We start from the raw sequence: 14931 nt of genomic DNA, 5'->3' as shown, positions 1-14931 counted from the left end.
ACATTCCCAAGACATCTCTGCAAATATTTAGTTATTACACTGGGTTTAACACCTCTGAACCTAATCAACAATTAATTAATCTTTCATAGTATACACTAAATTCGTGGATTAGTAAACATTTTATTTTGCTTAAATCAATTTATTTTTCCAATTACTCTAAATGAATATTTTTGTATGGTTAACATAGAAATACTTGTTTTTAAATCAATTTACAATGTCGTTGGGACAGCTGGGGATTTATCTTCACTTTATCTATAATGGTAAGGAGTAATTAATATTAGAATATATGACGAAATATATTAAATTGAAAATACTTAAAATTGGTATTAATAATAAAATTGTGTATGTTGCAAAATAGCACAGCTCAGTGGTGAGCACCCAATAAAAGCACAGTCGTTTGTCCTCGTCCTCCTCGCTTTCCACTCCTCTCTCATCACATCACCACCCCGTGCCCCTCTCTCCATCTCTCTGTATATACCCCTCTCTTTCAACTTTCAAACAATCAACAATCGATTCGTTCAATTCAAGCCTCTGTTTTCGCCATGATTTCTCACACCAAAAATTTCTCCTTTGTCTTTTGCTCTGCCTTTCTCGTGCTGTTGGTAACTGGGTTTTCCACAAACCTTCCAATAGTGTCCTTTGATGAAGGCTATTCGCATCTATTTGGTGACACAAATCTCATGGTTCTCAGAGATGGAAAATCTGCTCACATCTCTTTGGACCAAAGAACAGGTGTGTGTGTGTGTGTGTATTATGATATTGTGATTGATTTTGGGCATGAATTTTGGGTTATAGTCGTAAAGATTGGATTTTTAATGTGTGTGCAGGTGCTGGGTTTCTGTCACAAGACCTTTACCTCCATGGCTATTTCAGTGCTTCGATAAAGCTTCCTGCAGATTATACAGCTGGTGTGGTTGTTGCTTTCTATGTGAGTGGAAATTGGTGACAGTTTTTTCTTTTACTTTTTTTCTGTTATGAAATGGTTGATTGTTATTTTTGAACGGCAATTGGCTTTTCTGTTTTGTCAGTTTCTTGTGAATCTCAAGTCAATTGAATTTACTGAGTTTTTGCATGCTACAAAGATTAAAGGGTTTCTCATGTTTCAACCTCTGACTGTGACCCTCCAATAATAAGTTGATGAAATTCTTGTTTGTACTTGGTTGGATTTATTTAAACTTGGCAGAGTTTTTTTTTAGATGTCGAATGGTGACATGTTTGAGAAGAACCATGATGAGATCGATTTCGAGTTCTTGGGGAACATTAGGGGTAAAAATTGGAGAATTCAGACAAATATTTATGGAAATGGAAGCACAAGCACTGGGAGAGAAGAGAGATATGGCCTCTGGTTTGACCCCTCTGAGGATTTCCACCAGTATAGCATCCTCTGGACTCCGAATGTTATTGTGTAAGTATAAGATCCTCTATTATCAATTGCTTTTACCAAATTTGATTTGCCTATTATCATGTGTCTCATGGATAAGATAGAGTTTGTATGCATTGTTAATGTTGGAATAGGATATAGAAATGTTATTGTTTGAGCTCTGCAAAACAACCTGTGGTTTGGCTGGTTTTGGATTTGCATATATTGGGGTATTTTCAGCCCTTTTAACCATTTCTGGAGTTTCATTTGTTCCATCTCTTTCCATTTCTAATCAATTGTAGAAAACATGTTTTCCTTTTGTGGGATTATATATGCTGTGTGTGGCATCCTGTGCTCTTTTGATGTCTGGTTTGATCCCCTCTTATGCTTACTTTCTTGTCTGTTGAATGTGTAATAGGAGTAGTATGTAGTATCTTTGAAACGAACACAGAAGCTCGTTGGATTAGGAAAACTTCAAGTGTGTTTGTAATTGTCCCTTATTATTTACCTGCCTTAACCCAACTTACTCTAATATGGTGAAGTTGACCTTGGTTTAGCATAGGATCACAATGACAGCCTGTTCTTGGCTCTTTTTTCCTTTTGATCCCGTGTCGTCATCAAAGCTTGGACGATTCTAGTTGTAATGTTATCACATTGTGTGTGTGAGAGGATAAGAAAAGGGAAACATATGCCATCTTTTTCCTTGCTTTCCAATCTGCTGACTGTGGCAATACTTTTTCTTTGCACGTCCCCCTTTTCTTTATCTCTCACAACATTTCACAAGAATTCGATAAGTGGTCTTGCCTTTATTCTCTGGCCATGGAATCATATAATCCCATTCTTGATAACATTCCTTTTGTTTTCTATCGCGTATTTTGCAGATTCTACGTCGACAATGTCCCCATAAGAGAGATCAAGAGGACAGAAGCCATGGGTGGGGACTTCCCCTCTAAACCAATGTCCTTATATGCAACAATATGGGATGGGTCCAGTTGGGCCACAAATGGAGGAAAATACAGAGTCAATTACAAATACGCCCCTTACACCGCTGAGTTTTCCGACTTCGTCCTCCACGGATGCGCTGTCGACCCCATCGAACTCTCCAAGTGCGACACCCTTCCGAAACTGCCCACCATGTCAAGCCAACAGCGAGTGAAGATGACCGCGTTCAGGAACAAGCACATGCAATACTCGTACTGCTACGACCGCGCTCGATACAAGGTCCCTCCCTCCGAGTGCGTGATCGAGCCCAAGGAGGCCGAACGCCTCCGAGGATTCGACCCCGTGACGTTCGGAGGCACCCGTCGTCTTCACAAGAGGCACCACCGTGTTAGGCCAACTAGGGCTGAGGCATCTTCCGTTTGATCGGGTTTGATCGGGTCATCGGGCACATGTCCCGTTGATTTAGGTCCGTGGGGCTGTGAATAGAAGAATGAGAGCTAATAGAGGGAAAGGGACATATGGTAAGAGATTTATTCCTAAATGGGGCATTGATTATGATATGATTTGGTATGTGTATATTTCATTTCATACCTTTAGTTTGCCCCATTCAGTTTTTTCCTCATTGGTATTACTATTATTGTCGTTATTATATATACATCCTTGGCTTTATTGAATTTAATTTTGATGAATTGGATTTGTGTACTTGGAAACATTTGGGACACCCCTTGATTGAATAAATATAAATATAAAAAATATATAAAAATAAATAATACTAAAGCATATGTTTGAATGAGATATGGTGGGGTTGTTGGTATAGGATTCCATTTTTTTTTTTTTGAAAATTTGATGATATCAAAGTATGTTTGTATTTATAGCATGTTTGTTTGTGATGATTATTCTAATGTTAAAAGACCTGTTTCAGTCATTGAACTGTCAGGCTTGTCTTGTTCACACCCACCCCAAAAAAGTGGGCCTTTTTAGAATATATTTCACCTTTTTATGTTTGTATTTATTTATTACCTCCATTTAAAGGAGTTTGTCGACTATCAGCATCAATTTACCTTTTTTAGAAGTATGTTTGGATTGTGAATGGTCAATTAGGATTTAATTTCTTATCTCTTTGGTCAACCAATTCACATCACTTGGCCTTGGATCATCCTTTTCTCTTCGGTGAACCATCATTTGCACCACTTAGGTTGTGCATGATTGTATTTTACTTAAGAAATACTAACACTTACAATAATCATTATTTCCTTATACCTATTTATATAGTATATTTTTCTATTTTTTATCCTTTTTTTCATTTTGTTTATTCATCCTGTATTCTAATGAAATTAAAAATACTACTATAATATCTTTTATTACACTAATGGATCCCATCTGTTAGTTTTTTATTCATTTATAATTTTTTAGTTTTAATTAACATAAAAATGTGGTTTAATTAAAATATTGAAATTGATATAAGAATCAAATTTATTATATTAATAAAATGAATATTCTAATAAAAAAAAGTGAAAAAGGGAGATTATTGGAAAAAGAGTAAACTGGATTTTGAACCCACAACTATTAAATTATCATGATTCATGAATACATTTTTCATAGGTTAGGTTTTGATTTTGCATTTAAATTGAATACATTTATATATAGTTAACGAAAGATATTTGTCTAATGCAAATTCAGTAGTAGTATTTTCCCATTCAATGCACAAGCAAAACTATAGTGAGAGAACTACCTATAAATATGTAGAATAAAGGGTTTTTGGTCTTAAAAATCATAAACTTTCCCCGAATTCCGGTTTTTCCATGAACTTTCAAATTTGTTTTTAAAACCACGAACTTTTGATTTGTATGCAATTTGTCAACCCGACCCGAATACCCAATTACTACTTAAATTCCGGCACGAAATTGTTCAGCGTGGACGCCGTAAAAATGACTGGGCAACGGCGTCGTTTTATGCACGCCCTAATTTAAAACACATATCAGAATGTATTTGAGTATTTCTTCGACATTTAAGCTCGATTTAAGCCTCATTTGGAGCATTTTCTTCGAGATTTCAACTCCAGGTAGGTGTATTCTTCAATTCAGCGTTCGCTTTTGTGTTGAAAATTGGTTTCCAATTTTTTGCAGCCCGATTTGCTTTTTAAGTTTATTTGGGTAATTTGTTTTCGAATTAGGGTTTTTTGGGTAATTTTGGGTAAATTGTCGATGAGTTGAACTGAAAACTTGGGTGTTGGAAGCTTAGGTGCTTGAGATGTCGTCCTCTTCACAAACATCAAGTTGGAGTTCTGGTTGGAATCATAGGGAATATGTTATATGCGAGTTCGTGCTGAGATTGGGACGTCCAGGACTGAAACTAATCCCGGTTTACGATTTTATCGTTGTGCTTCTTGGAAGGTATTTGTTGCGTCTCTATTTCACCGCTGTAAGCTGACACACACTTTGATTTTATGGAGTTTTATTTAATTTTGTAGAACGATGACTGTAAATTCTTTCGGTGGATTGAACCTTCTTCTCCGTTAAGCCTACACATTGAACTTAAGACGACCCGGGTAGTAAGAGACCAGTTTGAAGAAAAATGGAGATGTCAATACTTGGAGGCTATCTCCCTTGAAGAGAAATTGAATGCAAAGATCGAAGAGTGTGAATTGAAGAAAGAAGAGTGTGAATCCCTTCAATTAAGGATTGAAAAATTAGGGAAGAAGGTGCTAAAGTTACAGATAGTGATCATGCTGATGTGTGTGATAATATTTGTCCTAGGTTGGTAATGTTTATGTATGATCTTTTCTTTTGTGTTTGGTAATGTTTATGTAATGGATGATGGTGAATTTGTAGGCTTTTGGTACCTTAGTGTGGGATGTTAATGTTATGTATGTTTATGTAAGTAATGGATGATGGTGAATTTGTAGCCTTTTGGTACCTTATTTTGGGATGTTAATCTTAACATTTAATTAGGCTTATTTGCAGCATGAGATGATGATGGTTCTAACAAAACAACATCCAAAATAATGTTTAATGTCAAAGCATATGTGTTCATAAACTATCTAGAGTGCATAAACTTAGATAAAACACAACACAAAAGTAGAACACCAAATGTAGATGTATGAACATGTAGTCAGATACATCATCAAGGTTTGCCAAAATACTGAAGGTTGATCATAGTTTGCCTAAAGCTGATCAAAGTATGCCAAAATACTGAAGGCTTTACAAAGTTTGCCAACACACTTCATCAAAAACCAACATAAATGTCCATAAACTGCCTAAACCTGGCTCTCTTGGGTGGCTAAGCCAGATTGTGCTTCAGATCCTGAGGGTGCTTGTTGTTGGCGTGCTCGGCTTGTCTGTGGGCGTGCTCGGCCAGTCTGAGGGCGTGCTCCTGTACGTGGGCGTGCTCCTGTCTGTGGCTGTGCTCCTGTCTGTGGCCGTGCTCCAGTCTGTGGCCGTGCTCGTTGCCGGCATGCTTGTGGCTGCAGGTTTACAGGTACCACCTTTCGATGTCGTCCTGGCTTCCCCTAATAAGAACAACACAAACTTAAAGTGAGATTTGAATGGATTGAAGTGCATTGTACCAAATCCATATGTATACCATAAATGTAAGTGCATTGTACCTTCTCTTTTGATGGCTTGACAACTGGATCATTTTTGCACGATCTAGTATTGTGACCCTGCTGAAGGCATCTCTGACAAGTCATGACACATGTTTTGCGAAGTTTGTGGGGCCTAGATGGATCCTTCTCCACTGGGTCCCTCTTCCTCATTTTCTTGGGTCTGCCAGGCATCTTCTTAGCAAGAGGTGGGGTGACCTTGTATCCTTCAGCCTCAGGCCACATGTTCTCACCATTCAAAGGTGGAATGTCAAAGCTGTGAGCCAGTTTGTACTTCTCCAAAGTGTAGTACTCATTCACATATGACTCAACATTTTCATGCAAGAAAGATATAACCGAACAAGCATGAATACAAGGGATTCCTGTAATATCCCAAACCCTACACCCACATGATCTCAAGGCTGGTGTGACTACAAATCTATTTTCTTCATAAGTAACCTCACACCGACCCCCCAAAGCAGGCATAGTGATACAATACCTGCTCTTATACATCAAATCCTCCACTTTTTTTCTTATCCTAGGACACAATACATCATGATTGTCACGCACCTCATGCAATTTCCTATAACATCTCTCCATCAAGGAAGATCTAATGTCCTCTAACATATGTATCACATGCTTAGCCCTTGCATCAACAATGTATGCATTAAAGCTTTCACACACATTATTCAAGATGGAATCATTTTTCTGAACATGAGTGATGAAAGCCTTACAAAACCTGGTGATGTTTTTGGTCATTAATAGAGCAAATGCTTCAGGTAGCTCCTTTTCAAATTCATTGCATGTTGCACGATATTCCTCTACATAAGTGCTCCTCACAACTTGCCAGAACAAACTCTTCAGAGTTGGGCCCTTGTGAGTCTTTTTCAAATTTGAATACACATGCCTTGCACAATTTCTATGCTCAGCCAGAGGAATGAATTACTTAACAACATTCTCCAATCCCTATAATTAAACAAGCATAATGTAAGTTTATTAAAAGTTATAAGCTTCATAAAAATCATTGAATTTGTTGGAATAGTGTACCTTTTGTTGGTCAATAATGACAGTGATTCCAACACCTTCACCCAGGTTCAAGTCTTCAGCCAAAATGCTCAAGAACCATTTCCAATTAACCTCATTTTCTGCCTGAACAACTGTCCATGCTATGGGAAAAATTTGGTTGTTCCCATCACTTCCAACTGCTGTCACAATTGCACCTCCTACATATGTCTTTAGAAATGCTCCATTAAGTCCAATAACTCTCCTACAGCCTACATGAATCTCATCCTCAAACTACTAAAGCCAATGTAAACCCTAAACCCTAAACCCACATCAATCTCAAACCTACCTTCTTTGTCTACCCTCATCAACTCTAGGACATAACTCCTAAGCTTCCCATAATGCTCCTCCACTGAGCCTGTCAGCAACTCTATTATCTTTCTCTTGGCATTATACAACTTCCATCTGGATGCATCATGTGCAAACCTCTGCACTAAGTCTGCTCTCAATTCCTTAACAGTTGTGTCAGGCTTAAGCCTAAACACATTCAAATACCTCTTTGCAATCCAGTTTGCAGAAACTATTTTGCTTCTCATATTCCTAGGGCAGGTATGTTCAAACTCCACTCTTCTTAACATGAATGCCCCAGTGGTGTTGCTGTAACTCCCATAGCACTTCCACTTACATGGTTTCTTGCAAGAAGCTTCCACTTGGTTCTTACATACCCTTTTGAAGCGTATTTCCCATCCATTTTCAATGGCATTAGTTGTCAAAGCATCCCTAACTTGGAATTCATCCACAAATCTCATTCCAGTTGTAACTCTCAATGTCTTGTGATCACATTTAGGATTATACACACGCCTCTTATGTCTTTCTCTAATCCTTGCCCGGACATCATCCTCATCAGTTGAATCAGAAACAAAATCACCATCAGAATCCACAAAGTCTGACTCCCCACATCCATCTGTTGTATTAGTCACCCCACCACTAGAGACAATACCATTGAATAGATCATCAGTTATAACCCTTAAGCTTGCTTTCTTAAACTTGTCTTTAGGCTTCATGAATTCATCATCATCTGATATGAATCCATCCAAGCTGGAGTATCATCTGAATCACCTTCCCTTTCAGTAGATGGAAGGTAGCTCCCATCTTCATACTCATCCTCTTCTTCACAATCTCTATCCTCCTCACCATCCCCACCATCCTTCTCAGCCATTATCATCAGCCTCTCTGTTTCATATTCATCATCACCACTCTCATCATCACCACCCTCATCACCATCACTCTCATCACCACCCTCATCACCACCACTCTCATCACCACCCCCATACTGGCTTCCCTCAGGCACATCCTTACCACAAACTTCATGGGTTCCACCTCTTACTCCACCAACAATGTACACAAATAACACACATATACCCATTTGGAGATAAGACAACATATGCATAACATCTTTGTCATCCTTTATGCCAACCATTTTCATAGTCTTAGGAATCATAAATGTAATCCTGCTCCACTTATTATATCCCAACTGCTTAATTTCATCAACCAAGTCCCAGTAACCAAACTTATCTGCATCAAAGTGAGATTTAGTAGTTGTATCCCCCCTATATATAGCTCCAACGTACCATCTTCCACAATTTTTCCACCATGACAGAATTGTATGCTAAAATCATCGCTGCAAAAAGGAAAAAAATAACAATAAATAAACAAATTCTGTAAAAAGTCGAACCCTAACTTTGAAAAAGAACTTTTCACATGCACGCACTGTTCACAAAGACAAAAGTCGAACCCTAACTTTCAAAAAGGACACAAAATTGGAAACTAAAACCCTAATAAATAATGTTTTTGTCTCATGTTCACAAATGCAAAAAAAAAACCCCACTTTGTCACATTTTCACCATGTGGGGACTGACTGAAACAGACAAATAATGAAGGAGAGTGGGGACCGAGACCAGACAAAGAGAATAATTTCGATTTTTAACTCTTAAAGAGTGGGGACCAAGAGAATAAAGAAGGGAAAAGGAACGCACCTATGCGCCATTGTTGGCCGCTTCGAGATGAAGCCAGTGCAAAGCCGACCAACTTCCAGCTTCCAGATTCTTCTCCAATCTCCAATCAATCGTAAATCCCAAAGGAAAAAGCGGCTACTACTTGAGAAAGACGAAGTGTTTGTGATTGAATACGAAGAAGCCCTAGATTTTGGGGCTTTTATATACTTTAATTGTTATTTGTTTAATATTTTAGTCTAACAATTTAATTAATTTCCCTATCACCATGATAAACGTCAAATAGGTTCCAGCTATCACTTGAGATGCCAAATAGGATTATTTTTGACATGTATGCACGTCGGCGTTCACCGCTGACTCGTCTCTGACCCGCCGTGGCAAATTGCATACAAATCGAAAGTTCGTGGTTTTAAAAATAAATTTGAAAGTTCATGGAAAAAACCGGAATTCAGGGAAAGTTTATGGTTTTTAAGGTCAAAAACCCTAGAATAAATCCATAAATTATAGCTTTTTACTAATTTTGGAATTGATCATGTGAATGGATAACTAAAAAATTTAATATTAGTTTCTTTTAAAATAATTAACAAATCTTAATTAGTTTTTTATTAATCAATTTATTTTAATTGACTATTACGCAGATTTTAAATAATATTGTTAAGTCGTAGTATCAGTCACTTGGTTACGGATTAGCGAATTTAAATTAAGAAATGGTTAATATAGTATTATAGTTTAATTTGAAGTGACAAACTCTAATGGTCAATTAGTAGTAGTAGATTCCAGTTAAATTATACTCTCTCCGTCCCATTACAAGTGATGGATTTTCTTTTTACACGGGGATTAAGAAAATGATATATATTAAATAAAGTGGGGAGAAAAAAGTATAAGAGAGGAAAAAGTTAGAGAGATAAAGAGAGAATAAAGTAAGAAATAGTCAATAAAGTAAGAGATGATTGAAGTTTTGTTTTTAGCTAAAAAATAAAATTGATCATTTGTGGTGGGACAACTCAAAATTGAAAGTTGATCACTTGTGGTGGAACGAAGGGAGTATACAAGTATATACATGCAATAATTATGGATGCATTAATGCTCATATATCTTCTGAGCTCTACATACATGGAAACTCCTATATCCTGTTCAGCACTACACTCAACAAACTCATATGTCGTCGCCGCCATTTCAGTGAGAAAATAGGTGTTGACACAACTGAATGGTGTGGTTCGTTTATGGCATTATTTGTCCACCCCGCATGTTATATAGTTGGTGCATTTCTGAGCAACTTATAAAATAGAGGGACCTACTTGTAATTCTTCTTTCTTATCTACTTTTACCCCAAATTACTTGGATAGAAATTAGAGTTTCACATAAACATACACTTGAAAACCGAGAGAAATACAGAGGGTTTTGTAGCTTGAATTCTTTGAGTATAGAATAAACTGTGTGATCAATTCTCTTCAAGAGTGGTTCTTCTAGTTTCACGTGTCTTCAATTTATTGTGATTTGTTTTTATGGTTGAATCGATCCATTCAAGAATCGATTGTGTTGAGCTACTGATTACAAATTGGTGCCATCCTGTGGGAAGCGAGAGGAGACAACGCAATCGACAATGTCTACAACAAAGTTTGATGTAGAGCGATTCACCGGCGAGAACGATTTCAGTTTGTGGCGATTGAAGATTAGAGTTGTTCTGGCGCAGCAAGGGGTTTGGACATATGTTAAATCCAAGACTGATCAAAAGGAGGTTCAGGAGAAAGATCCGGTAAAATTACAGGAGATGGAATACAAGGCTTATAGTTCCATCTTGTTATGTCTCAACGATAGAGTCTTGAGAGAAGTTCAAAAGGAGGAAGATGCCGCTGGCGTTTGGGGAAATTGGAAAAGATCTACATGGAGAAGTCGATTTCCAATAGGCTCCACCTCAAGCAGAGATAGTTCAATTTCAAGATTTCTGATTCGAAGAATCTTGCAGATCAGTTGGAAGAATTTTGAAAATGCGTTGATGATCTTGAAAGCGTGGACGACGCTATCAAGGATGAGGATAAGGTGTTGATGCTTTTGAATGCCCTACCTCAAAGTTTTGAGCAATTCAAGGACTCCATACTTCTTGGCAGGGATTCGAAGGTGACATTAGAGGAAGTGTATTCTGCATTGAAGCTGAAGAATGTACAGAAATCCTGATTTCTGGTAAGGTTGTTGATCAAGCAGCCGAAAGCCTCAACATAAAGGCAACTTGGAAGAAACAACAAAAGCCCAAGAAATCCAGTTCTGATAATTGGAAAGCTAAGGCCCCTAAAGATTCAGACCAAAAGGAAACAAGAAGTTGTCACTAGTGTAAGAAACCAGGACATATTAAAAGGAACTGTTATGCTTGGAAGAGGAAGCAAGCAGAGGGAGAAAAAGAGGATGGCACTGCTCCTGTGACAGAGGAGGTAGAAGAGGCCAGGGCTCTCAATGTTGTCAAGAGCAGTCCCATTTCTCAGCTGTGGATCATGGATTCAGGCTTCAATTTTCACATGTCATCTAACCTTGAGTGGTTCTTAGACTTAAAGGAGTCAGATGGGTCATTTTTATTAGGGGATGATCATGTTTGTGAAGTCAAAGGCATGAGAAACATAAGCCTAAGGATGGATGATGGATCTTTGAGGATGCTTACACAAGAGAGATATATTCCATCTATCAAGAGAAACCTCATTTCACTTGGTCTACTTGAGAAGAAGAGATATAGAATGACATTGTTTGATGGAGAGATGGTTGTGTCAAAGGATAGTCAAATAGTGATGAAAGTCATCTGGAATAATGTACTATATTATCTCCAGGCAGAAGCTGTTAATGGATCAGTGAATTCTACACAACAATCCATCAATTGGCATGCAAGATTGGGCCATGTTGGTGATGCTGGTCTGAAGCAGTTGGTAAAATTGGGCATGATTGAAGTGCATGATAATGAGATGCAAAGAGACATTGGATCCTGTGAGGAGTGTATCCTCAGCAAGAGTAAGAAAATGCCATATGGAGTAGGCAAACATACCTCAACAGAACCTCTTCAGTATGTGCACAGTGACATATGGGGGCCAGCATCTGTCAACGGCATTGGAGGAGGCAGGTGTTTCTTGTCCTTTGTTGATAATTTTTCAAGGAAATTATGGATAGTAGTTATGAAAGAGAAATCAGAAATATTTAAGAGATTCCAAGAATGGTGTGCTGAAGTAGAGTTAGAAATAAGAAAGTCGTTAAAATGTCTTAGGACTGACAATGGATTGGAGTTTCTATCGTCTGAATTTGATGAATTTTGTAAAAGTAAGGAAGTCAAGGGGCATAGAACAGTGCCTCATAACCCACAACAAAATGGGGTTGCTGAGAGAGCTAATAGGACAGTCCTTGAAAGAGTTAGATGTATGTTGATATCTTCAGGAATGTCAAAACCATTTTGGGCTGAGGCAGCCTCAACGGCTGCTAATCTGATAAACCAATGCCCTTCTTCTGCCATTAATAATGAGACACCTGATAGTAGATGGTATGGTTCCAGTGGGGATTACTCAAAGCTTAGGCCTTTTGGATGTAGAGCCTATGCCCATGTAAAACAGAGAAGCTGGAGCCCAGAGCTCTCAGATGTGTCATGCTTGGTTATCAAAATGGGGTAAAGGGTTACAGATTGTGGTGTTGTGAGGAAGGCAATAAGAAGGTGATTATCAGCAGGGATGTGGTTATCAGATAGTCAGAAATGCCTTTCCTAAGGAGAGAGGTCCAGAAAGTTCAGTTTGAGGTGGAGGCTCAGAGGGAAACCATTAGGGAAAGTCAGGATGATTCGGAAGGGATCACAGATCATGATCCTATTGATGATGCTGACAATAGTAACTTCCAGAAAGGGTGATAGCTAGAGACAAACCAAGGAGGAACATCAAGCTCCCATCCAGATTTAATGATTTTGACATGATGCATTATGCTCTATCTATAGCTGAAGAAATGGAATTTCATAAGCCCTCAACATATAATGAAGCTATTAGGAGCCCAGAAAAAGACAGATGGTTGAGAGCAATGCAAAAAGAGATTGACAGTTTGTACAAGAATCAAACTTGAGTTCTGGTGCAGAGACCAAATGATTAAAGGGCAGTAGGTTGCAAGTGGATATTCAAGAAGAAAATTGAAGCATTCAACAATAATCGGATCAGATTTAAAGCTAGATTGGTAGCTAAGGGTTTCACACATAAGGAGAGAGTGGATTACAATGAAATATTCTCACCTATTGTCAAACATAGTTCAATCAGAATTGTACTTGCTATAGCTGCTCACATAGGCTGGGAATTACAGCAATTAGATGTTAAAATAGCATTTCTCCATGGGGGGCTGGCAGAGAAAATTTATATGAAGCAACCACCGGGATTTGTTATGTCCGGGAAAGAAAACAAGGTGTGTCTGTTAAAAAGGAGCATCTATGGTCTGAAGCAGAGCTCGAGGCAATGGTATCCGAGATTTAATGATTTCATACGGAAGATAGGTTTTGAGAAATCACTATATGATCATTGTGTTTTCATTAAAAGAAGAGATGGGGTTCCTATAGCATTTCTGCTGATATATATGGATGATATGCTAATTTCTGCTGAGCATCAGGAAGAGGTGGAGAGTGTGAAATCTGATTTGAAGGCTGAGTTTGATATGAAAGATCTCGAAGAAGTAAAGAAGAACTTAGGGATGGACATTATAAGAGACAGAAGTGAGAAAAAAATATGGCTGACACAGAGGGACTACATAAGGAATGTTATGGAAAAGTTTCATTAAGGAAAGCAGGATATATATCTTTAGCTGAGGCAGTTAAGGAAAGCATTTGGCTGAAGGGAATAATATCTGATTTTGGAGTTCATTAAGATGCAGTCACTGTTTTGTGTGATTCTAACAGTGCCATATGCTTGTCCAAGCATCAAACATTCCATGAAAGGAGCAAGCATGTAGATGTAAAGCTACATTTTATCAGAGATGAAGTTGATAGATGAGCTGTGAAAGTGGAAAAGGTTGCAACAGAGGAGAATGCAGCCGATATGTTGACTAAAGCTCTACTTGGATCAATGCTGAAATACTGCATTGAATTGATGAATCTAGTTCAAAGCTGGTGAAGAAAAGGAAGTGAACTTGTTCTGAGATTTGTTATATAGTTGGGGCATTTCTGAGAAACTTATAAAATAGAGGGACCTATTTGTAATTCTTCTTTCTTATCTTCTTTTACCCCAAATTACTTGGATAGAAATTAGAGTTTCACATAAACACACACTTGAAAATCGAGAGAAACACAGAGGGTTTTGTAGCTTGAATTCTTTGAGTACAGAATAAAGTGTGTGATCAATTCTCTTCAAGTGTGGTTCTTCTAGTTTCACTTGTCTTCAATTTATTGTGTGATTTGTTTTTTTGGTTGAATCGATCGCTTGTTGAAATTCTTTGAGTATAGAATAAAGCAACTGATTACACCGCATGCCTCATCGCTTGCTGAAATTCTGAAAATAATCTCGAGCAATATATAGACGGTACTTTAATATTACAATCAAAGGGGGAAAAAAGAGAATATTACATAATAAAGAACAATGAAAATAATTAAACATTTCGACCTATAAGTTGAGTCGAGGAAAATCCTCGTTTCGCAAAACAAATAGGCACCGCCTAGTGCTTTTAGGTTGACGTATTGTCCTAAAAATGAAACAACTTCCTCTTAGCGTGTAGAATCACCTCAAACCCGCTAGACACGAACGAACTTAGTGGAATTAAAAGATCTGAGCATACAAACTTCTGAAATTGCTAATTAAAGAATGTGAGAGCTTAGAATACTTGCTTGTGAGCTTTAAAGAGTGTTTGAAATGTGTGATCTTTGTTGGAATGAGGAAATTAATTAATTGGAAAACAAGAAGGCAAGAGATGAAGTTATGGCAAGAATAATGAAAGAAGTCAATTAAAGATTATGGAAAATCAAATAAAGAAGATATTTATGGAATTAGTATATATTTCATGTATAGCTAGAATTAGAGCATATAAAAGATGGTGTAATCATTGAGAGA

The 14931-nt window shown here is 37.7% G+C and overlaps 2 protein-coding genes and 1 pseudogene across 2 annotated transcripts; 1 reads left to right on the top strand and 2 right to left on the bottom strand.

Moving 5' to 3' along the window:
* Window positions 1-405: 405 nt before the first annotated feature.
* LOC125223369 (putative xyloglucan endotransglucosylase/hydrolase protein 28) lies at window positions 406-2991 on the top strand. Its single transcript, XM_048126491.2, has 4 exons — window positions 406-732; window positions 828-928; window positions 1197-1405; window positions 2242-2991. Exons 1-4 carry the CDS (start codon window positions 543-545, stop codon window positions 2723-2725), a joined length of 984 nt encoding a protein of 327 aa, XP_047982448.1. The 5' UTR covers window positions 406-542; the 3' UTR covers window positions 2726-2991.
* A 2567-nt stretch (window positions 2992-5558) lies between these two features.
* LOC148934351 (uncharacterized) lies at window positions 5559-6410 on the bottom strand. The gene is made up of 2 exons (XM_089062279.1): window positions 5907-6410; window positions 5559-5810 (listed from the first exon to the last, which is right to left on the bottom strand). The coding sequence occupies exons 1-2, from the start codon at window positions 6393-6395 to the stop codon at window positions 5559-5561; spliced, it is 741 nt and encodes a 246-aa protein (XP_088918405.1). The 5' UTR covers window positions 6396-6410.
* Window positions 6411-6824: 414 nt separating this feature from the next.
* On the bottom strand, window positions 6825-7693 carry LOC148934350 (uncharacterized; annotated as a pseudogene).
* Between the last annotated feature and the right edge of the window lie 7238 nt (window positions 7694-14931).

The sequence above is a fragment of the Salvia hispanica genome, chromosome 1 (genome assembly GCF_029641045.1).
Source record: "Salvia hispanica isolate PSC_SH4W2 chromosome 1, Shi_PSC_v1, whole genome shotgun sequence".
Lineage (NCBI taxonomy): Eukaryota > Viridiplantae > Streptophyta > Magnoliopsida > Lamiales > Lamiaceae > Salvia > Salvia hispanica.
Note: the sequence above shows the minus strand (reverse complement) of the source record. Positions and strands in the feature narration are given on the sequence as shown.